This window comes from Drosophila tropicalis, unplaced genomic scaffold (assembly GCF_018151085.1).
Source record: "Drosophila tropicalis isolate 14030-0801.00 unplaced genomic scaffold, ASM1815108v1 contig_878, whole genome shotgun sequence".
In the NCBI taxonomy this organism is placed as follows: Eukaryota; Metazoa; Arthropoda; class Insecta; order Diptera; family Drosophilidae; genus Drosophila; species Drosophila tropicalis.
The window spans coordinates 9,161,312-9,187,204 of record NW_027173374.1 but is presented as its reverse complement, the minus strand read 5'-3'; the positions used below and the strand labels follow the sequence as shown (position 1 = coordinate 9,187,204).

At 34.3% G+C, this 25,893-nt stretch overlaps 4 protein-coding genes across 7 annotated transcripts; 1 reads left to right on the top strand and 3 right to left on the bottom strand.

The window, feature by feature from the left end:
- Positions 1–49: 49 nt before the first annotated feature.
- Positions 50–330, bottom strand: LOC137585716 (metallothionein-2-like). Its single transcript, XM_068301618.1, has 2 exons — positions 306–330; positions 50–236 (listed from the first exon to the last, which is right to left on the bottom strand). The coding sequence occupies exons 1-2, from the start codon at positions 328–330 to the stop codon at positions 130–132; spliced, it is 132 nt and encodes a 43-aa protein (XP_068157719.1). The 3' UTR covers positions 50–129.
- A 4,771-nt stretch (positions 331–5,101) lies between these two features.
- On the bottom strand, positions 5,102–5,436 carry MtnE (Metallothionein E). The gene is made up of 2 exons (XM_068301617.1): positions 5,397–5,436; positions 5,102–5,330 (listed from the first exon to the last, which is right to left on the bottom strand). The coding sequence occupies exons 1-2, from the start codon at positions 5,419–5,421 to the stop codon at positions 5,218–5,220; spliced, it is 138 nt and encodes a 45-aa protein (XP_068157718.1). The 5' UTR covers positions 5,422–5,436; the 3' UTR covers positions 5,102–5,217.
- Positions 5,437–5,714: 278 nt separating this feature from the next.
- On the top strand, positions 5,715–6,116 carry MtnD (Metallothionein D). The gene is made up of 2 exons (XM_068301616.1): positions 5,715–5,863; positions 5,927–6,116. The coding sequence occupies exons 1-2, from the start codon at positions 5,839–5,841 to the stop codon at positions 6,037–6,039; spliced, it is 138 nt and encodes a 45-aa protein (XP_068157717.1). The 5' UTR covers positions 5,715–5,838; the 3' UTR covers positions 6,040–6,116.
- A 108-nt stretch (positions 6,117–6,224) lies between these two features.
- Stat92E (Signal transducer and transcription activator Stat92E) lies at positions 6,225–25,465 on the bottom strand. 4 transcript variants are annotated; one of them, XM_068301615.1, is made up of 9 exons: positions 25,224–25,465; positions 13,549–14,010; positions 13,035–13,387; positions 12,317–12,982; positions 11,766–12,248; positions 11,429–11,698; positions 11,163–11,360; positions 10,950–11,094; positions 9,991–10,247 (listed from the first exon to the last, which is right to left on the bottom strand). In XM_068301615.1, exons 2-9 carry the CDS (start codon positions 13,671–13,673, stop codon positions 10,010–10,012), a joined length of 2,478 nt encoding a protein of 825 aa, XP_068157716.1. In that variant the 5' UTR covers positions 13,674–14,010; positions 25,224–25,465; the 3' UTR covers positions 9,991–10,009. The 4 variants fall into 4 exon arrangements, 3 of the variants coding, with proteins under 3 accessions (XP_068157714.1, XP_068157715.1, XP_068157716.1); XR_011033626.1 differs by lacking the exons at positions 9,991–10,247; positions 13,549–14,010; positions 25,224–25,465 and adding exons at positions 6,225–7,593; positions 8,449–8,793 and having other exon boundaries at positions 12,317–13,172; XM_068301613.1 differs by lacking the exons at positions 13,549–14,010; positions 25,224–25,465 and adding an exon at positions 8,736–8,793 and having other exon boundaries at positions 9,962–10,247; positions 12,317–13,172.
- Between the last annotated feature and the right edge of the window lie 428 nt (positions 25,466–25,893).

The following is a 25,893-nucleotide window of genomic DNA, read 5'->3' as shown; positions in this document are numbered from 1 at the left end:
TTCTGACTTCAAAATCCGTTAAGTTAATGAATAGGATATCAAAGAGATATATAGTTTTAGTAATTCAAACGGTACATAAAGTTTTTATTGCATATTAGCCAACATATATTTTGATGGAATATTTATTGATTAGTTGTTGCTGCAGCATTGGTCCTTTGGTCCGTTCTTGCACACGCAATTGCAATCCTTGTTGCAGGCACATCCTGCTCCGCATTTCTGTGCTGTGCACTGGCAATCTAATGGAATTCAAAGTAATTATAGATTATTATCGATTATTGTATGTACTTGTTATGCTTCCAACTTACTTGTTCCACAACCTTTGCAGCCCATTTTGTATACTTGACTCTGTACTTGAATTTAAAGTAAGTTTTCCACTTGTTTGTTATGCACAACTGTTGACCTATCTGCAGCTCTCTCCACTTATGTATATATAGAAGGAGCCAAGAAAAATAACGAGTGCAAAATTGTGTACAAGTTGTAAAGTTTTTTGTTCTGGGCCTTATCTTTGCTCGTGTGCAAAATGCGTGAGTACGGGTTAAATTGCTTATCAATTTCAAACACACAATTTGCACACGCAATCGCAATCGTTTATTTCCTTTACCTTATCAGCTAATGCTTTGGTGCGTTGGGTAATGGTAATTGACATTGACCTTAGAGCCATAGGATAACAACACAACATAATAAAAGTCAAAATAAATGCCAGTTGTTTTGGTTGAATTAAATATTTATAACAACTAGAGAAACATTTCGATTGACGGAAGTAGAAGCAGCCAGGATACGTAAAGGAAACTGATTTCAATTATTTAATCTAGACATAAATAATTACAAACTAACTTTACTACCATTTAAAGAAAGAGAAATTTCATAGTTTCGTCTCTCCAAACTTCCGTCACGACTGCGAAAGAAGTATTTATTTATATCAGAGCGGGTCCTGAAGGTAAATTATTGGGAATGAAATCGATTCTAACAACTTAAGAGAGGGAAAAGTCCAAAAACAAACTCAATAATAACAATTGTACACAACTGACATCATTATGTTGTACCAGAAGAGGCTATGGGAACCATGGGTTCCCCAAAAATTTACTTTCTGAAAGGAATATCCGTATATACAAATGTACACCACCAATTCTGTATCTGGACGAAATATATACACCCAAAATGAAATATAAAACAATAAGCATTTTAAGTTGAGTATTAAAACATGATTTTATTAAATCCTTCTGCTGTTACTTTGATATTTTCGAATTTTTCTTCTTTCTTTCTTTTTTTTGTACAACTTTAGGTGTGGTAGATCTGGGCCATTCCTGACGAATTGCTTCTCCTCTATGATTCACGTAATGCCCGGGGATCGTTGCAGCCATTTTTGAAGCTGAAGAAACACATTTATTTGAATTCAACTGAACAAGTACAGACAGCAAAAAGCCAACGATTAATTTATTCAGCTTCATTATTAAAATTTTAGACCGATTTGCCACTGAGTCGGAGAGAGAATAATTCATATTTTGGATTATCAAGTCATTATATAGCCTAAGCTATGTAGACTTCTTCGTATACATATATGATGCTTGAATGTTGAATATCTGCACTGATAGTCACTTATAAAGATTTGATTGCGCTAGTTTCCAAGAATTCAGCTCGGTTCCCCAAAAATTGTTTCACCGGAAGGTATATACGTATGTATATACAAATGTATACCATGAATTCCGGTTCTGTGTGGCAATATCTACACCTCCATTAAAAAGAAATATAAAATAATAAGCATTTTAAGTTGAGTATTAAAACATGATTTTATTAAATCCTTCTGCTGTTACTCTGATATTTTCGAAATTTTCTTCTTTCTTTCTTTTTTTGTACAACTTTAGGTGTGGTAGATCTGGGCCTTTCCTGACGAATTACTTCTCCTCTATGATTCACGTAATGCCCGGATCTCAGGTGAGCTATTCCTTGAGCTGAAGAAACACATTTATTTGAATTCAACTGAACGAGTAATAAAAGCAAAAAGCAGAAGATTAATTTATGCAGCTTCATTATTAAAATTTTAGACTGACACTGACCGTTTTGTCACTGAAAATCCTTCTGCTGTTACTTTGACATTTTCGAAATTTTCTTCTTTCTTTCTTTTCTTGTACAACTTTAGGTGTGGTAGATCTGGGCCTTTCCTGACGAATTGCTTCTCCATGATTTTATTAAATCCTTCTGCTGTTACTTTGAAATTTTCGAAATTTTCTTCTTTCTTTCTTTTTTTGTACAACTTTAGGTGTGGTAGATTCTCGGTCAGTTACAACGAATTGGTTGTCCTGTATGGTCCTTGCAATATCCTGGTCTCGTTCTATGACCAACACATTTATTTGAATTCAACTGAACGAGTACAAACAGCAAAAAGCCGACGATTAATTTATGCAGCTTCATTATTAAAATTTTAGACTGAAACTGACCGTTTTGTTACTGAGTCGGACAGAGAATAATTCATATTTTGGATTATCAAGTCATTATATAGCCTAAGCTATGTATATGATGCTTGAATGCTGAATATCTGCACTGATAGTCACTTATAAAGATTTGATTGCGCTAGTTTCCAAGAATTCAGCTCGGTTCCAAAAAAATTGTTTCTCCGGAAGGTATATATGTACATACATATATACAAATGTATAACATGAATTCCGGTTCTGTGTGGCAATATCTACACCTCCATTAAAAAGAAATATAAAATAATAAGCATTTTAAGTTGAGTATTAAAACATGATTTTATTAAATCCTTCTGCTGTTACTTTGAAATTTTCGAAATTTTCTTCTTTCTTTCTTTTTTTTGTACAACTTTAGGTGTGGTAGATTCTCGGTCAGTTACAACGAATTGGTTGTCCTGTATGGTCCATGGGATATCCTGGTCTCGTTTGAAGAACAACACGTTTATTTGGATTCAACTGAACGAGTACAAACAGCAAAAAGCCGACGACTAATTTATGCAGCTTCATTATTAAAATTTTAGACTGAAACTGACCGATTTGCCACTGAGTCGGAGAGAGAATAATTCATATTTTGGATTATCAAGTCATTATATAGCCTAAGCTATGTAGACTTTTTCGTTTATGAATATCTGCACTGATAGTCACTTATAAAGATTTGATTGCGCTAGTTTCCAAGAATTCAGCTCGCTTCCACAAAAATTGTTTCACCGGAAGGTATAAACGTATATACAAATGTATACCATGAATTCCGGTTCTGTGTGGCAATATCTACACCTCCATTAATAAGAAATAAGATAATAATAAGCATTTTAAGTTGAGTATTAAAACATGATTTTATTAAATCCTTCTGCTGTTACTTTGAAATTTTCGAAATTTTCTTCTTTCTTTCTTTTTTTGTACAACTTTAGGTGTGGTAGATTCTCGGTCAGTTACAACGAATTGGTTGTCCTGTATGGTCCTTGCAATATCCTGGTCTCGTTCTATGACCAACACATTTATTTGAATTCAACTGAACGAGTACAAACAGCAAAAAGCCGACGATTAATTTATGCAGCTTCATTATTAAAATTTTAGACTGAAACTGACCGATTTGCCACTGAGTCGGAGAGAGAATAATTCATATTTTGGATTATCAAGTCATTATATAGCCTAAGGCTATGTAGACTTCTTCGTATACATATATGATGCTTAAATGCTGAATATCTGCACTGATAGTCACTTATAAAGATTTGATTGCGCTAGTTTCCAAGAATTCAGCTCGGTTCCAAAAAAATTGTTTCTCCGGAAGGTATACACACACATACATACATACGTATGTATATACAAATGTATACAATGAATTTCGTTTCTGGGTGGCAATATCTACACCTCCATTAATAAGAAATAAGATAATAATAAGCATTTTCAGTTGAAAATTAAAACGAGTTTATTAAAACCTTGCGCTGTGATTTGTTTATTAGAGCGAGATTTTCCTTTTTCTTTAAATCTTGTGCAACTTTATGTTTTTGAGTTCTGTGATTGAAAATTTTCAGAGATTTGGTCGTCCTGTATGATCCCTGAGATACCCTGGTCTCAGTGCACGGCATTTGGGAGCTGAAGAAACAAATTTTTCTGAATTCAAATAAACGAGTACAAACACCAAAAAGCCGAAGATTAATTGTAGTTTCATTATTTAAAAACTAGACTTAGACTAACTGAGTCGGAGAATAAATAATTTCTATATTCGATTATCAAGTCATTATATAGCCTAAGCTATGTGGACTACGATTGATTATCACATAAAACAAATTTGCTTTTTAGGTTATCAAGAGCTATTAGTGGGAAAATTGGTACTAAAATTTGTCGATCCAAGCTCGGAAATTTATTTATTTATTTTTGTTTAACTATATACAATAGATTTCCAAGTGACAACTATATTTTACACTCATAATAATAATAATATTTCCAATCAATCCATATATTCCAGTCAATCATTACGTTTTTTACTTTTTGTAAATAAAACTAAAAAAAATTTGTTTAATGTTTTAAATTTATTGTGTGTTACATCATGTGACTGCCAGATAATTGATTACCAAGGCGAATATGAAGGATATGGATAAGGGTATCTGTGTTGCCCATAAGGAGAATTTTGGATGGGTAAATATCGTCCGGTATGGGTACGGTAACCTCCAGAATTAGCTACGTTCCTGGGGTCCACCACCGATCTTAAGCATTCACAGTTACAAAGGTAGTTATCAGAACGCAAACAGCATTGGTCACAATCGGGAAATCGTTGATTAAACTCAATGTTCATTGTTGAGATTTCTTGCCTCAGACCTACAATTATTTGCATCCAACTGAACTAGTAGAATCAGCAAAAGGCCGGCAATCAATTGAAGTAACTTCATTGTTGATGAATCAAATGAGACTGAGCTCGTTTCTGATTATTATATTCATTATACTCATACGTACTCATTATATGTATGCACGTATAGCCTATAGGTCTTATAGACTAAAAGAAAAGAGCACTTCATTGGTTATCAAGGTTATTAGGAAGTATAAATCATATAAAATTATATACAAATGATATTTTTTGTTTGGCATACAATTTGAATAGGGTATATTTTATGATTTCCAGTGAACTTATCTTTAAGCAGTTGTTTTCAATAAAGAACATAGTATTCTAGGTTTATTTAATTTGATCAGTCATAATTGGCAAAAAATAATTTAAGTACTAGATTAAAGTATTCAAATAACAATCAAGGATTGCCATTCACTTGGCCTGGCAGCATTTTGACCCAGTTCCAGACGCACTCTTGGCGGCGCATTGACATTGCTGATTTCCTGCACAGTTTCCACCGCATTTGCCGGCAGTGCATTGGCAGTCTGTGAAATAAAATTAGAATTTGAATTAGTTTTAGTTGGTTAATATATTTTATTTCCATCACTTACTGTTTCCGCATCCTTTGCAAGGCATCTTGTTAAAGTTTTGCTTGTTAGATAGTTTGTTTAAACGATCAAGTTTTTGTGTTGCTGTGTAGCCAATGTGTTTCGCCTTTTATATGTTCATTAGAGTCTTAAGGCTGGCCAGAGAGAGAGAGAGAGAGAGTGATAAGATAAGAAAGCCGTGTGCAACCGGCAATTGGCGTGCGCAAAAAACAAAAAAATCTAGAATTGTCGTTTTGTAGTTATCAGCTTCGTCTGCGTAGTTTTGCGCACGCCTCCTGATAAGGCCTTCCAAAGGCATTATCAAGACTTTTCTTTAATTGATTGACTCTGGGCGGAGTGCACATACGATTGTATAAAAAGAGTTTGTCCGCCAGCTTATATGCATCATTAAATCACAGCTTACAAGTAAAGACTGTAAAAAACATAAAAAGAGAACATCAATAAAATGGGTTGCAAAGCTTGTGGAACAAGTAAGTGAATATAGTGAAAATCTATTTATATTTGTATTTACTATTTGCTCCTTTTTTCTTTAGACTGCCAGTGCTCGGCCACCAAATGCGGCGATAACTGCGCCTGCAGCCAGCAATGCCAATGTGCCTGCAAAAATGGACCCAAGGACAAGTGTTGCGCCAATAAGAAGCAATGAATGAAACAAGACTTTTAAATCTTCATTAATGTTAGTTCTTAAATATAAATAAACATATTACCTGTGAAACAAGCAAATCCTTTTCTTAGTTCATTTTACTCATAAAAGTCCATTCTTCTATTCAAATAGCTCAAATATCAATTTACTACATATTTATTTAATAAGAAAGAGATTTCACATCTTAGTTGCTTTTACATTCAAAATCTTTATTGGCCATTTTGACAAGAATAGTTCTATAGTTTATTCCCCGCTTAATTTCTTACATACATTCCCGTATATAATTCAAATATATATATATATATATATAGATGTGTAAACATTTAAATACATACATTCAGCCATTCTCAATATCATCTCTTCGTGTCTCTCTCTGTGTGTGTGTAAAATTGGGAATGTGTCCATAAGTTCTTTATAAGTAAAACATTCACATAAAATGACATTACATACACACATTGAGTGTTTTTTTTTTTTTTTTTTTTTTGAAATATTCGTAAATAAGATGGTTCGGTTTTGTGTTTCGTTATCCATTTGCTTCGTTTTTGTGTGTTTGTTTTTCAAATGTTTAATGATTTATTTTTCTTCTTTTTTGTTGGTGGTTATTATGTACTTAGAGTTTATAAAATTCTAAAATTTTCACGTTACAAGCTCTTAAGTGTATACAAAAAATAGTTTTGTAGTTAATATTATCAATAGTATTTTCTGTGCTTCGTTAAATGACTAAAGGCAAAAAACGTATATATTTATATATACATAATATATATATATAGATATATTTTCTATTGAACGCATTTGTAATGCTAGTGCCTTGAATCAAACCGAAAGGGGAAATTTACATACATATATTAATAAGATTTTTGCATTTTCAGCATGGAAGCAATAATAAAAAAAAAGGGGATTCACATTTTGATTTCTAATTTTTCGTTTTTGTTTTTCTTTGTTTCACTTTTTACATAAAGCATTTCACACATTATATAGAAATACATTAAAAATAATAATAGTAACTAAAATTATCAGAATTTAAGTTGAAACCATTCATCGCTTTGCTGCTTTTCGTTTCATTCGCTCTTAACTTCACTTAACCATGAATCGTACGTACATACATATCTAAAAGTAGGTTCAATTAAAATTAAAATAAAAATCAAATCAAAAAATTTAGATTCAACAAATAATATGTAACTACTAAAAACTGATATCCTTGTCAATTAGTTAAGTAGATAGGATAATTAAAATTAAACCATGTTCAAGAACAATGGCGAACAAAAAGGGTTGAATCGATATACAGAAACGTTTCAAAAGTTTACACATTTTACAAAAAAATTATTTTAAAAAAATATGAAAATATTTTAATGCACAGTTCAGACATACATTCTAAAATAGTTCTAATAGTTCAGAGGGCATGTGCTGAGGGGGGTTTGGAGTGCGTACATATATGACGTGGCTAGTTAGATGTCTGGTTTTGTGTGTGTGTGTGTTGTTGTTGTTTTCAAGTCAAACAATTAATTGCATGCATTGCTCAAGTTGTAGTTGTTGTTTTTGTATGGCGTTTCACAAATGCTGCAAGAATAAATAGAACAGATAATTAGTAAACAAACATAAAACACACAAAAATAAAATATCCACGCGCCTAACACTAATAAATACTTTAAACATTTTGAAAATATATTTATATTCTTGCAGATGGTACAACAAAACAAATAAAAAGCATGATTTTTGAATCACACAATGTAAAAACACTGATACTTATAAATCGGACAACTATTCCAAAGTACATTTAGTTTTTGATCCTTATTTAACATATGTAGAAGCGAACAAATGAATAGCCTCAATAAGAGATTTGGAAAAACTGCATGTGTATAGTTTATTTTCGATAAACTGAAGTAAGTTTTCGAGTTATTTATCAAGTATACATATAGTAACATTTAGTAACATTTAAACATTAAGTTTCATTTCAAAAATAATTTACATTAACTTTTTTAGATTTGTTTCTTTAATATATGTAAATATGAATTGTTTTTTTGTGTAAATTCGTAATTATTCCATTTCCTGTTTCAATTTCTTTGTCTAGTCTTATGACTGCAATAGTCCGTAAACTTGAAACCAAATCGATAGTTGACATTTAACTATTTTTAAAACCATTTATATAACTATGCATTATAACATTTAACAAATGTGCACAATAATTTCTTGTACATATATTTATATATACATATATAAATATTTAGATATGATCAATAGATTTGACTTTTCAAGAATATCTCGCTCTTGTAACTTTCGTGAGAGATCACAACCAAAAGTAGTTTCATTTAAGCTATTTGATTAAAACTTTTAATATTTGTACTACGATATACTAAAAAAAAAAAAAAAAAAGAATATAAAAACTATGGATAACAACACGAAATAAATACATACCAAAGAAAACATGCCACAACATCATGATGTATGTATATATCCAAAACATTCTTAAAATAACATTGAATAAAAACAATTTCGGTATAAATTTTAAAATGATGATCCACAAATAGTCTCGTTGCTCTAACATCCATGGTAGCGGCACTCCATTAATTGTTTATATCGTAATTGTTTATACATAAAATTCTTTTTATATATATATATATATATATATATATATGGATTATACATATATATATCTATTCATATATTGGATATATATAATATATATGCTTCATAGTTTATATAGTATAGTCAAAGTTTTGCATCGCATCAAAGTCCGCCATTGCAAAATCATTATTACCACTAAATGGAGAAAATGGGGGAAATTAAAAATAAATTAATACAAAATAATAAACACTAGTAAGGCAAATTTTTATCATGCTTATGTATGAGGGGATTATACAATGTTTAAGAGAGAGTGGGAGAGGAAGAGCAGGCATTAGGAAATGTAGTCATATGAAAGATTCAGGCCTCGAGAAGGTTAAAAGATGTTGCGAGATGTAAGCAAAAACTTGAATCGAATTCCTAACATTCATAGAGCATTTGTATGTACTATTTGTAAATTCGTATATATGTATATTTAACACTAAATTGACTTTTAATTAACATCAATAAGTACAACAACAAACAATTAAACAAACAAACAGACAATCGACCAACAAACAAGAAGAGAAAATTGCATGCAATATTTTTTTTTTCGGTTTTTTGTTTCTCAAATATCAATTGATTTTCTTTCAATAACTTTTTAAACATTTTGGTTTTTCATCATTTGTTTTATTATTATTATTAATTGCGTTTGAAGCTCGTCGTATGCAGTTGCAACAACCATTGGAAATTCTTTTCTTGTTGCCTAGATGTTGTCAATTTTGTCTTATAGGTGCATGATGGTGCTATTCTGTAGGCTGCTTGCGTTAAAAATTGCAAAAATAATAACAGAAGAGAAATATATAAAGAAAGTTCGGAAAATCAGTGAAAAATAGTTAGCAAAGATTGCATTGATTGCAATTTAATTTTGTTATGTAATTTGCTGCAGCTGAAAAATTTAATTAGACGGCAATACTTTGAAATATTTAAAATAGGAAAACAAAAAAATACAAATAAATATGTTTGCATATAGAGAAAATCGAACAAAAAAAATACATTAAAGACCTATAAATTATTATTATATCATCATCCATGTAGATTTTAACACTGATTGAAAGCTGTGTTTAAGTTAGTAAAAACCAATAATGAGAGAAAGGCTAATGAAATTGCATGAAGTGTGTGCGTAGTGAGCGTGTGGCGAAAGGACAATGAAAGATGAACACGGGAAACTTTATTTTCGTACTCGTTTTTGTTGCAGCAGGGGAGGAAAGAGTGGAGGGTGGAGCGAAATGTTAGGAACTGCAATCGCATTGAAATGCTGTTGGTTTTTCGATGATTTGTGATGCATGGTGGGCACATAGTCATAAATTTTTGTTTATAACAATACCTTACGGTAATCAGGAAAGGTACAAAAATAACCCAGAAGTACTCGTCCCTACAATGGCACATTTAAAGGCGATGGCATGGCATACGACGCTGGACTCGAGCAATATGTGTCAAAGACTGTTAATATAGTATCACTGATCTGATCCAATATGGGATGGCCTGGTGGTGTGCTTTCAACTAAAAGCTTTATCTCATTCGCCATTTGAATATCATCGGAATCAGAGTCATCCATCCCACTGGGTGAGTGGGCATCAAAAGTGCCCGAGGGATCAAACGTTAATGGTGAACTGTTCAATCACCAGCATCCACATCCACCAACCACACCAACACCGACCACCACAAACACCACCACGCGTAGAGTTACCAAAATCAAAGAGACGAGAAGTAAATGAAAATAAACAACAAAGAAGAGAGTAAATTTCGGGCAAAGTTAATGCTTAAAAAAAAAAAATGGTATAACAACCAAAAAACCAAGAAATAAATAACAAAAATTAGCCGCTGCAAAAACTTCTAAAATATATTTTTTATTAACTGCTTAACATGACTTGGCTTAAGCGTGAGCAATTCATCAGTCATCGGATGGATAACATTAACGACAACAACAAATGGGTTAGTCAGTTGAGGATGCTTGATGCTCCTCTCCTTGGTTGTTTCTAATGTTTCTTTCATATTTTCATCTTTTTTTTTTTTTTTAGTTCAAAGTATTGCAATCAAATTAAAATTTTTCCATATTTGTTTTGTTTTTTAGTCATTTTTTGTTTGGGTTTTTGAAAAAACAAGCAAAATAAATAATAAAGTAAAAGAAAGGTATTCTAGTTAGATAAATAAAGTTTTTGTCAGGATTATCTCAAGATTTAGTTCAGGCTTATCGACAAAATAGGAGAAAATTAATATAAAAGTTAAATACAAAAGGATTTATTGTTTTTATTTGGTGGATGGAAAGGGGAGATTAGGAGGTTAGGTTAGTTCGAACATGCTACTAAACTTACTTTCCCATCCCAGTCATGTCGTTCTGAGGCGGCGATTGCATTGGGTGATGAGGTGTACCCGCAATCGATCCATTATCTCCACCGGCGGCACGCACCTGAACGCGTATCGTGCTGGGCACATATCCATCGGGTCTCGGTGCTGGTTCTGTAGTAGCGTAGCATAATAAGAAGATTAACATTTGAACTCATTTGAAATTTCATGTCCCTTCATACCAACTCGCGGTGTATAGAATTCACCAAAGGCGATATCACGCTCTAGGGGCAACACATTGATGTCTGTCGGATGCAGGTAACGCAGGTCCAAGTCGCGTATACGATCGGCCAAATTAATAATATGGAAATCTTTGGATGTCCATGGTTTTAGCATGACTACCACACCATATTCATTTACATAGGCAATAGATACGGCACCTGTTACAGGACACAAACACGTTTAATAGAACTCTTTTACCCACTTTAGATGATTATTTAGATTTTACCCAATTCACTGTCGGAGAAGCGAACCAAAAATGTGCCAATTCCTGTTGTGGCACGCATTAGATCGTCCTGTGCTTTAGCCTTGCTAATAAAACCGGTAATGCGACCCGCCTTCCACATGCCCAGCAAATGGTCTTTGGTGAGTTTCATAATGGCATAGAACCATTCCCAAAAAGTGAATGCACGATCTGGTAGAGGCTCCTTACAAAAGTGATTCCACGAAATGCAATCATTTCGTTCTCCGCTAATATTATCGCGCTGAAGTTTTTCAACTAGAAAAATAAAGGGAAATTGTTAATTAACATTGAAATAGTTTGGTAAATTGATAAATTGTCTCACAAAGAAATTCTAAATTCTCCGATGTCAGCGGTCGTTGTGTGGAGGAACCAAATTTAATATTGAGGGCTATAGAGAGCTGACACCATGTCACACGATCGGTGACCACAAACGGATCACGTACAATATCTGCGAACGCATTATCCCAGGTGATGGTGGCCCAGGATTGTGGCTCCTGATTGCCATGCACGATAACAACCACGGGTAGCGATAGAGTCCACACGCGTATCTGATAGCTATCAACTGTGGTTGTAGCATAGAAGAAAAGTGCAAACTTTTCATCCATAACACTTTCGGTACCCTTTTTTTCGGCACGTTTAATTTTCTTAAGCTGCATATTTCTAAAACTGGCAGAGAATATTTGATTCTGCTGATATTCCATGGTACTTGAGCAGTTTTGTATTTCACCAGACGATTGATTCGACATACTATTGTTAATCACATCCATATGCGATCCACGAGTGACAAAACGTTGGGCTTGTTGCTCTATGGAGAGAGAGAGATAGAAAGGGAGATCAGTTGTTATAGACATAAGGTTGCCTGATTACACCTACCTGACATGATGATGCACTCAACCGTCGGTGGATTATTGTGTATGCCCAGCTGGGAGCCAATTAGCCAACGTACAGAAGATGCAAAACGTGTATTGGTCTTCATCACCTGTGGCGGCTGCTTATCAACAATAAAAGCCGAACAGACCAAATTCTTTTGAGCCACCTGTATAGTCTCCATGAAAATTTTTAGTTCTTGATCCTCTTCCATCATTCGGACCTGCTTAACTGCCTCCAAGAGCAGGCACACAAACGATTCCAAGATACCGAAACAACGCTGAATTTCGTCAAGCATATTTTCATTGAAGGATGCACCGTTGCCTGCCTGAGCTTGCTGGCGACGCCAATTCTTCAACTCTGTTACGGCCATTTCCTGCAGTGCCTCATAATACATAAAACTGCGACGCAAATGGCAAACAATATTTGCCTTCTGGTCAATCACACTACGCATTAGATCGGCTTTCTGTGCACCTGTCACCTGGATCATGCACTCATAGGTGTGTACCATCATTTTCAGGGGATTGCCAATGCTAGAGAAATCGTTATATGCCTGCATGATCTGTTGATGTAAATCGTATAGTTCCATTTTCACTACACCCATGCCCACAGCCGGGGCGGGAGTAGCATTATGACCCATAACACCACCACCACCGCCCATTGATGGGGTGGCTGCCCCGGGACCGACAACTGGGACACCGCTAGCAACAAAACCCCCCGCCGCCATTGCTGCTACTATCCATTAGTTGACTGCCATCGTTGATAAAGCCAGCAGCAGCAGCCATAGCTGCTGGATTATTCATATTGTAGGGATTCAGCGGCATCGATTGACCCCCAGTGGCCGCCACGCTTTGTTCGGTCACAAATTGCAGTTCCTTCTGCAATCCGCTACGCAGATGTGTATATAGCTCTAGTGCTGGGGTACGTTGTATGAGAGCACAAAGCTCGACCACACGATACTTTAAATTCTGATCGGTGGCTGTGCGTGTTGACAGAAGTTTCTGTTGCAGATCCTCGTTAAATTTGAGCGCAATGCGTTCAAGTTGTTCCGTTGAATTTGGTGTAATTTGCTCGGACCTGGGGGAACGAGAAGGAGAATTCCATAAAATTAATGAAATGAAGTAAAAAACGATTAAATTAAAATATAGACTTTCATTCTATCTACTAAAAATAGTGTAAAAGTTCCTGGCAACATTAATTCGCTCGCTCTCCCCCCATTGTGACAGTTAACTACTCACATTATTCGATCTTCGATCCAGGGCGCCAAGCAGAGACGAAGGTCAAACAGACCCTTCTCATCGTAATAAGCCGCCATGCGTTGCTCACAGTCCGCATGGCTGGAAATGCGTTTCCAAAGGCTCATGCTCTATGTGGGTGTGTGCGTATTATGAATGCAATTGAATGACTTGGTGTGTGTGTGTGTTTTTGTATATATGTTCTTATTAAAAAGGTTTAATAGCTTTAAGCGTTTTACTTTGTAATTTATTTTGGCTTTGTGTGGTATTTAATTGCTGAGGCTGATGAGGATTAGGCTGGACTGCTCTGAACCTCACCCAAGGTCCATCTGACTTCCACAAGCAAATGAGTTTGATTCGTCCATAAAATGTGCAGTTGTAGTTTTTTGTAGTTTCTTTTTTGTTATTCTTTGTTTATATTTATGATATATATTTGTTTTTTTGGTAAGTTGATGACTTTGATGACTATAAATAAAACATAACACAAAAAAAAAAGCATATATTTAAATATGTATGAATGAATACGAGTAGGGTTTGTTTGATGGGATATGAATGGTAATGATTATGAACATGGAGAATAGATTACAACTAAAGCGCTTAATTTCAAACATTATCCTTGAATCTTTGATCGATTTAGAGCTGTAATACTTGTTGTCAGTGTATTCATCCCGCAAGACTTTGTTCTGAGCGAATTTAGTCAAATATATGAATACATTTAATAGCCATAACAAAAGAAGAACGAACGAACCAAAAAAAAAAAAGGAAAAAAACGTATGGCTTATGGTAAACAAACAAACTAAATGCAAACAACTAACACGCAAGTGAGAAAATAAACATGAAAAGCGAAACGAAGGGAAACGCTCCAGGCACTGGCTCGTGTAGGCACAACCCACCAAATCGACCAACCGGCTGTCGACAGGTGTGAAAATTTATTGCACAAATCCAATTGCACAGCTGAATACGAGTCGAAGTTAATAGCCATGTCAAAAATAAAGCGCTGATAAGACCAACAACCTAGACCAGGCCTCTCCAATTCAGACCAGACCAGTCCCGACAATGTCCCGACAGTTCAGTGTATGCTTGTCGCCAAAACGTGACCGTAAAAACCAAACAAGAACCTAGAACCGAACCCAAATACACTTTCAATACTCAGTTTATTTGCTTTTGTGGTCGATACGCTAATTTTTACGTATTTCTTTAGAAAAATAGAAACGAACAACAGCAGCAGCAGCATCAGAAAGACGCTCGCTCACGTAGCAAATATGAATGGGCCCCACACACAACACAACACGACACACACACACAAAGAGACGACGACAAAAAAAATGCTTCTTTATAAAATGAACAAGACAAACCAGTCCAGAGGGCTAGCAAAGAAATTAGATAAGGATCTAATGACTGGAAACATACAACAACAACAACAAACACATACAAAATGCAGCTAACAAAGGGACAACTTGTAGTTTTTAAATATACCCTAATCTAAATACGACTTTGAGGATACCCTCAAACACCAGTGGAGGATCTGTGTAGAGGTAAAATCGTTCTTGGTTTAGTTTAGTGGTCAGTAGTTTAAAAGGTTAAATAACTTTCTTGCAACAGTAAATTTCGATCAGTTTCTTACAAATCCACAAACTTTTTAGATCATGGCTAATGAATCGTTATCTTAATCGCAGAACTTGTTTATCTAGACCCAGTTAAATTCAAATACTTTGATAGATGACATGAATATGCTCTTTTATCCTTTTTTTATAGGGTACAGGAGAAAAGAGAGAAAGACAAAAAGAAGAATAACAACGACGATTATACAAGAAACAGGTCGCGGATTTTTTGGTACCTGCCCCAGGAACCAAAATCGGATGTGCGGCTCACTAACAACAAAGTCAACGGCAAGGCAACCGTGTATCCCAGAAGGGAGAGAAGCCGAAAAGATTTTGGACTCTTTTTTATACGTTTCTTCTTTGCTGCCTGCAAAGTAGTTCAAGGTTTTTCTATTTCTTCTTGTATACTGGTTATTCAAAGTTGAGAAGACAAACTTTTCTTTAAACACAGAGCGCACATTGCTGGACGTGCCTTTTGGTTAAAAGAAGATGGATAATGGTTAGTTTTGTTGTCAAGTCAACTGACTTTATTATGCTTGTAATGTAAAAAATTTTCCAGCATAATTGGCCATCATTTGACCTTGAAGGCCATCTATAGTTAAAGGGAAATGGAAAACCATCTATCAGGGACGTCGTAAAATTTTCCTCAGTTTATAATTGTCTTGTTTATTTATCATCTTTTTATCGATTATCTATTGAATTAAACAGAATTGTTCTGTATGTGCAGTGTGTTATTTGAGATGATTAAATATGAGAGGTGGAAAAAATAAACAAAGAATGCAACCATAAAGTCGGAGAATTTTCAGTTTGGGTTAAATATTCCATTGCCTTTTGTGTTTGCATTCAGTGATTGCATGAGATGTCTTTGGATTACCTGTATATTTTGTATATAGATCTATTTAAACGAAGAGCCTTCTTTACCGTTAAATAATTGAACGACAACTAAGGTAAGCAACCGTTAGCTTCTTAGCTTTTATATACCTTGCAAACAAAATTTGACTATTTGTGATAAGACAAAACTTGTTGAATTTGGCATAGTAAATTTTCCCCCGCTTTCATTTTTTTTTTCTTGATTTGAATAAATTACAACGAAATAGGAATTATTATTTCGAAATTGTTAAAACAATTGAAACTTTACTTGGAAACCACTATAAAAATTGATAAGGTGAAAATTGTTCGATGAATCAGTTGCCATTAAAATTGATTATGCGTATCAAATTAGTTGGAATATCAGTTAAAGTAACTGGCTTTTATTATTTTTAGCCCAGATAGCGCAAAGGCACCTGGCAGAATTAGAACTCGACACAAAATTTCGTTCAGTTTCAATAGAATTTTTGTTTGCGACACGTGAAATAAAAAACAAAAATGCAAATAAACTAATTTGTGCTCTAAAAGAACAAACCGAAATAAATTCGCTAATGGCAAAGCTATGCAAATGTTGACCACGCTAAGACTGGCTAACATATAATTAAGTGTAATAAAACCAACTAAGCCAAAACCATAATTAAAAGTGGCCCTTTTTCATTATGAATGGCATTGTTTGGTAGACATAATGTTATGATGATGGTGACGATGTGTTCTAGGCCTATTATCACAAATTCCCAGGTGTCATTCCGGAAAAACGACACAAAAAACTGTTTAAGTGCTACCAGGCTAATCAGTCCAATGAGACTCATCACACATTCGAGCGCTAAACAAATAGAAAACTAGAGATCCATAGATAACTTTGGCCAGGTGTAGCCTTGATACTTTTTGGTTAAATAGAACTCTATCAAAAGGAAAAACATTAAAATGTTTAAAATTTAAAACACATCAGTCTTATGATGTATTCAAACGACGATAAAACAAACTTTGCACTACAGTGAGTAGTATTTTTACCTCTTAAACTGCTGAACTGAACCAAACATTTATTACTTAAAGTCTATGTAAGGCACTGCTACCCTTTGGTTATATGGCAAACAGATTTTAATTTGTTAAACCATTTTTCCATCTCTAAAAAATGGCAAATCAGCATGTTTTTCATCAATTTCAAAACAAATTCATTCATTGATAATAATGATTGCATTAGTCACAGTCACTCCAATTAAGTACCCTTTTGTTTGGATTTTAAGCTTAAATATGGATTACTTAATTAAAGTTTGAACTTACAACAAGATTATTGGCCCAAATTGTGTAAAAAAAAACCCTTAACAAACAAAAATGTGTTTTCTTGTAAATTTTCATTAGAGTCCGTAAACCACAAAAATGTTATACACCTTCGTTCATTGATCATCAACAGCTAAAACCACAATAACAAATGATAGACCAAAGAAGAAAAAAAAAAAAATCCATAGTGCAAAGAAAAAGCAATGAAAAGAAGTGATATTAGTAAGGTGACGGTGAGTATACCTTGACGATGGAGGCGACGTCGACGACGACGACCACGACAATGACGGTGATAAAACCTTAGCTAAGTTGGGACGGGGACGGACGGAATCTCGGAGTGAGTGGAGTGCGATAACCGGTAGTTGTGACTGTGTGTGTATAGTTGTCGGCAATACACAGAAAGAAGACTTGCCGCCTGCCCTCCAATAGACGACGCACACTGTCGATTTTTATAACTTCAATAGAATATCTAAATGTATGGGTGCTTTTATGCACATATGTGCGATGATAGTGAAACAGACAAATTGGTGGGGCTGAGGCAAGGGTGGGCGGGGTGTAGCGGATCAGAGGGTCTATTTGTTTAGTGCAACGAGCGTCAAATAATAATCCTCCTCCTATTCAAAGGTAGACATTATTATTTATAGATAGCCGTAAAGCTGATATGAATAAGAAATACATATTTACAGGCCCAAGACTCCCTCTCTTTCTCTTTCTCTCTCTCTACCCGTGTCTACACACTAACGCACACACACACTCACACTCATACAGAGACAATAAATAAACATGAATGTATACAGAGTATCGTCAAGCCAAAACAAACGCGCGCATATGTAACGAAGCTTTTTAAAAATTTATAAATTCGATATATAAAATAAAAACATTTTAAAGATGCAAAAAAAAAAATCAACTTTATTTTGCATTGACGTAAAAGCGTTTTTCAGGCGAAAATGATATTTCCAAGAAATTTGAAATACTTTAAGACTTTTAACAATTGCTATTGATAGCCAGACTTTTATGTAGAGAGTTGATAATTGTGTTTGACTTCTATTTTTGTGGATACTTAGTTTCGAAAACTTAGAAATCCTGCCCAATACAGAAACAAGACGTTGGGCAACACTTCCTGGTAAGGAGAAGCCCTTGAGTGTGGGGTTATTAACAGAAGTGGTAAACAGTTTCGGAACATTTTCTGAAACACGGCGTTACTTGGCTTTACTTACTTTGTAGCTTACTACAAAATCTGTTTCTTTTATGGTCAACATGTAGTCCACCAAACTTTTTGCTTAGTCGCAAAGTTTTCTATAATTCGACTGTCTTTCTCTCTGCGCCACATTGCCTCTAACTTGGTCTCTCTCAGTCTTCAGTCTTTCTTCATTTCCTATAGACGACCTTGAGAGGCAACAAATGCGGCGGCGCTTGCTCTATTTTAGCCCAACAAGAAAAACCTGTGGCAAATCTAACCTTGAAATGCAAAAACAAAGAAAGTAGTGAAAATGCAACTTTGCAAACTGGTTAGACAACTTTGAATTTCCATGGAAAGGGGGAGAGGTAATAAATGTTAAAAGCGTAAGTACAATTTTGTTTTAAACTAAGTCAATGCAAAACTGGGAAAAATCAAAGTGCAATTATTAGCAATTTTTTTCTCCTTTGCTTTAGCTTACAATTAGATGCAATTTGAAATTTTGCATATTCAAACGTTTGCTGCTGTCCGCCCCCACAAATAACAAAAAATATTGTCCAATTGCATTTTTGTTGTTTTTATTTTATTTCTATTTTATGAATAACACACACTTGGCCCAGGGAAAGAGAGAGATGGAGAGATTACAATATCAAGATGACTCAACTGTAGGGTGATAAGATTTTAAACTAAACAAAATTCCACTCACAAGAAATATATACACAGATCTAAGTGTGTGTGTGTGTATCTTTTATACGCATCTGAAGATACATTTGCCTCGCGTGATCTAATTCAAATATGTAGATTTTGCAATTTCTCAAAAAACTTATCTTGCCCTACTGACGAGAGCAAAATAAGCCCAAAGATAAACAAGATAGAATGACAAACTCTTGGCGCACAAGAAGATGCAGATAGATCTGAAAGATTTAGATTCACGTTATTGTTATTAGCGGAAAGTTTTACACCTGCAGTAACTGATAACTAATTTCTTGAGGTACATTTCGGTTTAGTTCGAAGAATTGCTAAGGCAAAGAGAATATCTTATCTTTGCCTTCTTGGTAGTAACGTTTTCTCCCACAGGTAGGTGGGCAACAAGGCTTATTAAAACGAGTTATTAACTTGATTAACTGGGCTACAATATAATTAACAATCTGAATTTAAATGAATTGTAAAGAGGTTATCTTCTAAGTAATATCAAATTGTTTTGCTTAAACTTTCATTTTCAGGGAAAAATTTAAATATTGAATTTAAAATTTATAGAGACAATTGTTTGAAAGCTTTTAAATACATTTAGAATCTATACATATATAGAATATGTCGGACTTTGGCCTGTCATTGCAATAAAAGATTATCTCTTAAGAACCAATAGTTGAAATATTTGAATTTTTATTTTGGACTTTATGATAAACAAGTTTCATCTATTTGTCAGCTATAAAATACTCAGTGAAGGAAATAAATTTAAAAGCATCTTGTAGACGCTTAATGAACAACACGCTCCAGATGTCTGATCGTGTGCGGGCGTACACACATATTTACATACATACATATGGATCATGTATGTATATGTACATGTATGTATACATATGTATGCACATACATACATTGATATGAGAAAAGCAAAGTCAACAGAAAAGCAAACTGAATATGGCATTAAACAAACAATAAGAAGTAACAATTTGTTGTTTCGGTACATTGTAACAATCGTAGTATCCTATATACTCAGAACGGTTGGTAAAAGTTTAAAAAAGTTATAGAAAAAGGGCTTTTATTACTACCATTCTCACTCAAGGACAAAAAAGTATTTGGTCCTGATGCCCTAACTAAAATCAACCATTAATTTACACTCTTGGAATATCTTCTACTCCATATTCATCACAATTCATAGTAAGATTCTGATTAAGAATATTTATTGTTAGTATGGGGAGGATATATCCTTAATTCCCATTTAGATAAAGGGTATTCGAAATTCAGATGAGCAACAACGATTAATGATTACGTGAATAACACTTGGCGGCCGGTAACAACAAGAGAGCGAGAGAGTGCGGCCAGAACTAACACACAGAGTGCAAAAACAAATACCTCAAAACGACACAGACTATTTAATTGTATTAGTGTGTGAAAGAGAGAGTCCCTCTGTTTGTGTTTGTGTTTATGTATGCATGTATGGATGTATGTTTGTTGCCTATAAAAAAATAAACAAAAAAAATTAATAAAACAAAGCAAGCAAAAAAAAAAAAGTAAAAAGGCAAAGTTGGAGCAGAAACCTTGCACTACACACACAACAAACAAAAACTCACACACACACAAACATGCACAGGGGGTCCCATTGAGGCCAACTTCAAGCTAAAGAACGACACACGCACACAAACAAAGAAGCCTAAACAGCTCAACTTATGTTAGACCATATTTTTAAATAAGCACACACTCCACAAAAAATGTTATTCAAAACCAAAAAAAAACTATTAACGAGATCAAAAATGATTGCAATGTCATAGTTAATCCACTAAAGCAGCCTAAACTTACTTCACAAACTAATTTGATGAAATCCTACCACAAATAAGAAAATTCATAAATTTGCTCGACAAATTAGTTCTAAAATTTAGTTCATTTACGTTTTATCAGTAAGTGTGTATATACATTTTGCATAATTGCAACAGCAACTCTGACCATGATAACATATTAAGATTCTTTCTAATATACATATTTCATTATACATATGCACATATGTATGTATGTATGTATGTTGTATATCGTTTCTATTAAAAGCATTCTTGAATTCAAGTTGAACCTTTTACAAAATCACAGGCCATTTATTACTTTAGGAAAAGAACACTCCTTTAGCAGACGCTTTTATAAGGAAAGTCTATAAAAATGTTTTTTTGTATCCATTATATTTAAGGATATTAGAACTAAAGTAGAATTAATACACGAGCTTAGGTGATATAATCATAATTTTTTACGTCACCTTACACCACTCTTATCTCAAGTAAAGCATTACCGACTCCTGAGGAGAGTCCGAAATGTATTAGAAACTATTGGCACTACCAGCTAAATATGTATATTTACTTTATTATAAAGTAAACCATGGAAATTAAAGAACAGTTTGTGTGATATAATCCTAACTGTTGGTGTCGCTTGTCGCGCCACTCTTATCGGCATAGCCATAAACATTTAGAAATGGCATTTCCGACTAAAGAAAGTTGAAACACATCTGCTACAAACAATTTACTAAAAACATTTATACCCAAATGTTTTTGGAACTTGTTATAATAAGTATACTATGTACATATGTATGTACATAGGTTTCGTATTGATCAGCAGTACTTACTTAAAGGCTATTGAATTAAAAAGTTTACACTGTTAGCAGTTTTTGGATTACAAAATTTCCTAGAATTATGCCACAGACGACAGACACAAACAATCAAGATTGGCGACTGAGTGTGTCGGTTTCAATGAGCGATAAAAATAATACCTACTAATAATATAATAAGGCAAAAGTATATATTTATTGTTTATAAATATTTATTTGTCGAGTTTGGACTGCCTTTGTTCACAAAACTTTTGCAGGTAGGAACAATAATAACGACATTCATATGAGTGATATGAAGAACGCGCGCTTCAAGACCAAAGAAAGGAAAAAACTGGAGATAAAAAAAGTGTTGAGCGGGCAAGAATGAACGTTCTTTCGGTGTGGTTGTTCTTGTCGATCGCATTGAAAATCAAGTGAATATGAGAACGAACGACAGCGGGGCCAATAGACTCAGGGTCTAACGAGGAGTTGTTCTCGTCGTTGTTGTTGCTGAGGTTGGTGTGGGGGTGGGCAAAGAATCAATTGCGGCGGCAGTTAATATACTCAATACAGAGAGCGAACGCGAGGTGCTGCTTCTTCTGCTGCTGTTGCAAACAAAAAAAAGAATTTTTATATTCTTTTGTTTTTATGATTTTTCCAAGAATTAACTATACAACAACAACAACACATACACGAAGAACAGTAAGAAGGAAGATAGAGGGAGAGGTAGATACATATGTATGTATGTATGCCTGCGACACCGAAACCCGGCAAGAATAGCAAGAGAGTGCATGATACAAGCAGCAGAAGATAGCGCATTGCGCAGGTCCGTTATTTAATTATTCTTGTGACGTCAACATTGCATACAGAGTGCTTATCAAGGATACTAAGTTAGATCATGCCAATTGACATTTATACATACATATTTATGTATGTAAAGGAGTGTGTAAATTTTCTAGTGGTTCCTCTAAACAACAATTGCTTTAATTGCAAACCTTCAAACCTTCGTTGTCTGCTAAAATATGGTCCAATTGTTAAACGTTATCTTATGCCACACTTATCCATGTGCAGAACACATGCGTATGCATGCTTGTTTATGTGTGAGTATGGCAAAAACAATCTCAAGTGGAAACACATGATTTACTATTGGCCAGCCAGCCAGCCATCGGGAAAATCTTATAACAACAAGAAAAGTAGAGAAAAACAAAACAAAAGAAAATTTTTTAAATTTCTTTATGTTTCAAGATAAACATGTTTGCAGATAGAAATTTCTAGATGAAAATCCTGCGCCGCCGCGGTTCTTGTTGTGTAGCCCAACAGACTTGTGGGGTCCCGCCCACGCCCATGACTTGACTGACTGACGGACGGGCCAGGCCGCCCCATGTTTCTCCTCCTGTTGCTTGTTTTGCTTGTTGATTTTACCGTGCACTACACAAACAGCAAAAGGAACAAGAACAAGAAGAAGAGAGAAAAAAACACAGTTGCCCGTGTTTTAGTTATTCCCAGGGCTCCACCTACCCTTACCCTTTTTCGCCCACAAACATACATATATCCGTCTTTACCGCTCTCCGTCGTCCTCCAACGCCCCCGTTTGTTCACAGTTTTCTATTTACCTTTACGTATATGTATTCAAATATTCGGATACAAATGCCGTTTATTGTGATGGGTGTACGTGTATTTGTATTTTGCGGCTGCTGCTTCGATATTTGGCGTTTTATTTTTAAATCGTCCGCACACACATATGTACATACACTTATAAGAACACAAATGCATATGTGTATTCTCAATACACTGAAACTTCACTCTCACCCACTCACTCTCACCAGCAAGACCTGCTCACTTTTCTTATATTTTTTGTTTCGTGTTTGTATTAAGGAAGCGACAAGAAATTGAATGAATGTTTGCATTCATTTACATTTAAAAAAAAAAAAAGAGAAGTATTTCTAATCTTTCGAACCCACGTCCACTCGCTACGCTATTCCTTTTGCCAGTGTATTTTCCCTTTTTCTTTCTTGATTTCTTGATAAAGTTTCTTTTGCGTTTCTGTTTTGATTAAATGCACTCTTACACATACACATTCAAACACAAAAACGCACACATGTGTAATTATACAACTAAATGAATAATACATATGTATAAATATTAACAATAAACGCACCTTTGACTTCTTTTTTTGCAGATTCCCCTTTATCTCACAGATTACGTATTCACGTATTTATTTCTTTCAATTTTTTTTCACAACTCTCAGTTCATTTATTATTAAACACTTTCCGCGCGATTCAAAATCAATATTTCTTCTATTTCCGCGAGCAACAACTGTCGTCGAACACCCCCGCTCACCTGGAAAATAGAGCTGGGAATAACATCGATAAGTTGATGTTTATTCATCGCTTTTATCGAGTGGCGGCAGAATTCCCATCCATAATCTAAAAAACTGCTCAACTTGGCCACACTAAAGCAACAATCAACCAATCAGATTCAAGTTTGATTTACACCCAGCTAACATTCACTAGTTAACTGAAAACCTCAATTTTTACAGTGTATGATTTAAATGTACACAAACAAAGCGAATGTCGAAAGAATTGCTATCAATACTGAATAAGAAATTTAACCTTTTAGACCCAGCAATAAAATTAATTAAATTTTGAATATTGGCAAAATATAGTATAACATAAGATTGTCATTGCTTTTATATTGGTGATTAATTGTACTATTGTCAATTTCTCAATTTAGATAAGAACATTTTGCCACAAAAGAAAACAAAGTGATTGACTTTGATTTGCTAAAGATATTTTTTTAATCTTATTTAATATATATACACACATACAAACATGTGAATGTTGCTTTGTTTTTGCAAATAACATGCAGGCCACTTTTAAATAAGATAAGGTTACTTTTAGTAGTAGTGTTTGAAGCAACAATCACAGCAATATACAAATTTACTACCCTTGCCATTGATGCAACAAGGGGCTTCCCGATCCAAATCACGTAGAATGGCTTCTTATCGAAACGTATAGTAATTTTAATTTTGATTAGAGAAATTACTGAAGGTGTACTTTTTCAAGTCACTATGTCTCTACATATCCATGTATATGGACACACATACAGACAAGCACATGTGTTTAAAGGGGGCTCTGTTTGTGTGCGAGACACCGCATAATTAAAAACAATTAAATTTTATTGTACATTTTAACCGATTGTAGCATTTGCAAATATTTATAATTCATACAATTTCACATCTACACACACACACATACACACGCAAAAGCATACATACATACATAGATATGTTTTCCTAGTCCTGTTTCACCTGTTGTGCGCAGCAACAAGCTAAACTCGGAAAAATCTAGGAGCAACGCAACAGGAAGAGCATTATGTCGCCAAGGACAACGAAGTTTTTTGCGTGTATACATATTTGTATAGAATTACTATGGAATATCAATTTATAAGAATCGAAACTCTTGCTCACCTGTTTTTTTCTATTATTTTTTGGTTATGGTTGTGATTTGTTGATGCACTGGCCGCAAGTTGAGAATCTTTTTAAATTGAAGACACCTTAAGTGTTAATTACAGCCTGCGGCCCGGGTCATGGCCTACACTAACACTATGACTTGGCGGTATAATTTTTTTGTATAATAAATGTATAAACAATTAAATTGCGCACTTCTAATTTTTTGCACAAAAAACAAGCGTTGCCAGAATCTGAACGAATTTTCGATAATAAATCAATGAATGACAATCGATTACGGTGCTCATCGAAACCAAGAGAGAGTGCTCATTTTTAAGAGAGCGGACGTGCTCATTTTAGATCGACCCATTTTAAAGAGCGCAACACAAGCGCGCAGTTTTAAAATCGTTTGACACAGTTTTTAAAGCTTTTTCAGTTTTGAAATGCATTTTTCTATGTGAAAATAAACATAGTGATTTGAAACAGTTTTTATAAATTTATTTTTACTAATAAAAACACACTCATATAAAATATATAAATATGCATAAGAATTATTCCGCTGGTGAACATATACTTTAAATTCCTGGTATTTGCATCTCGCCACTGTTTACATAACTTCTATTAAACACAATCAAGAATAGAAGGAAAGCCATAATAATAATATGTAGTATTAAAACATTAATTGTAATAG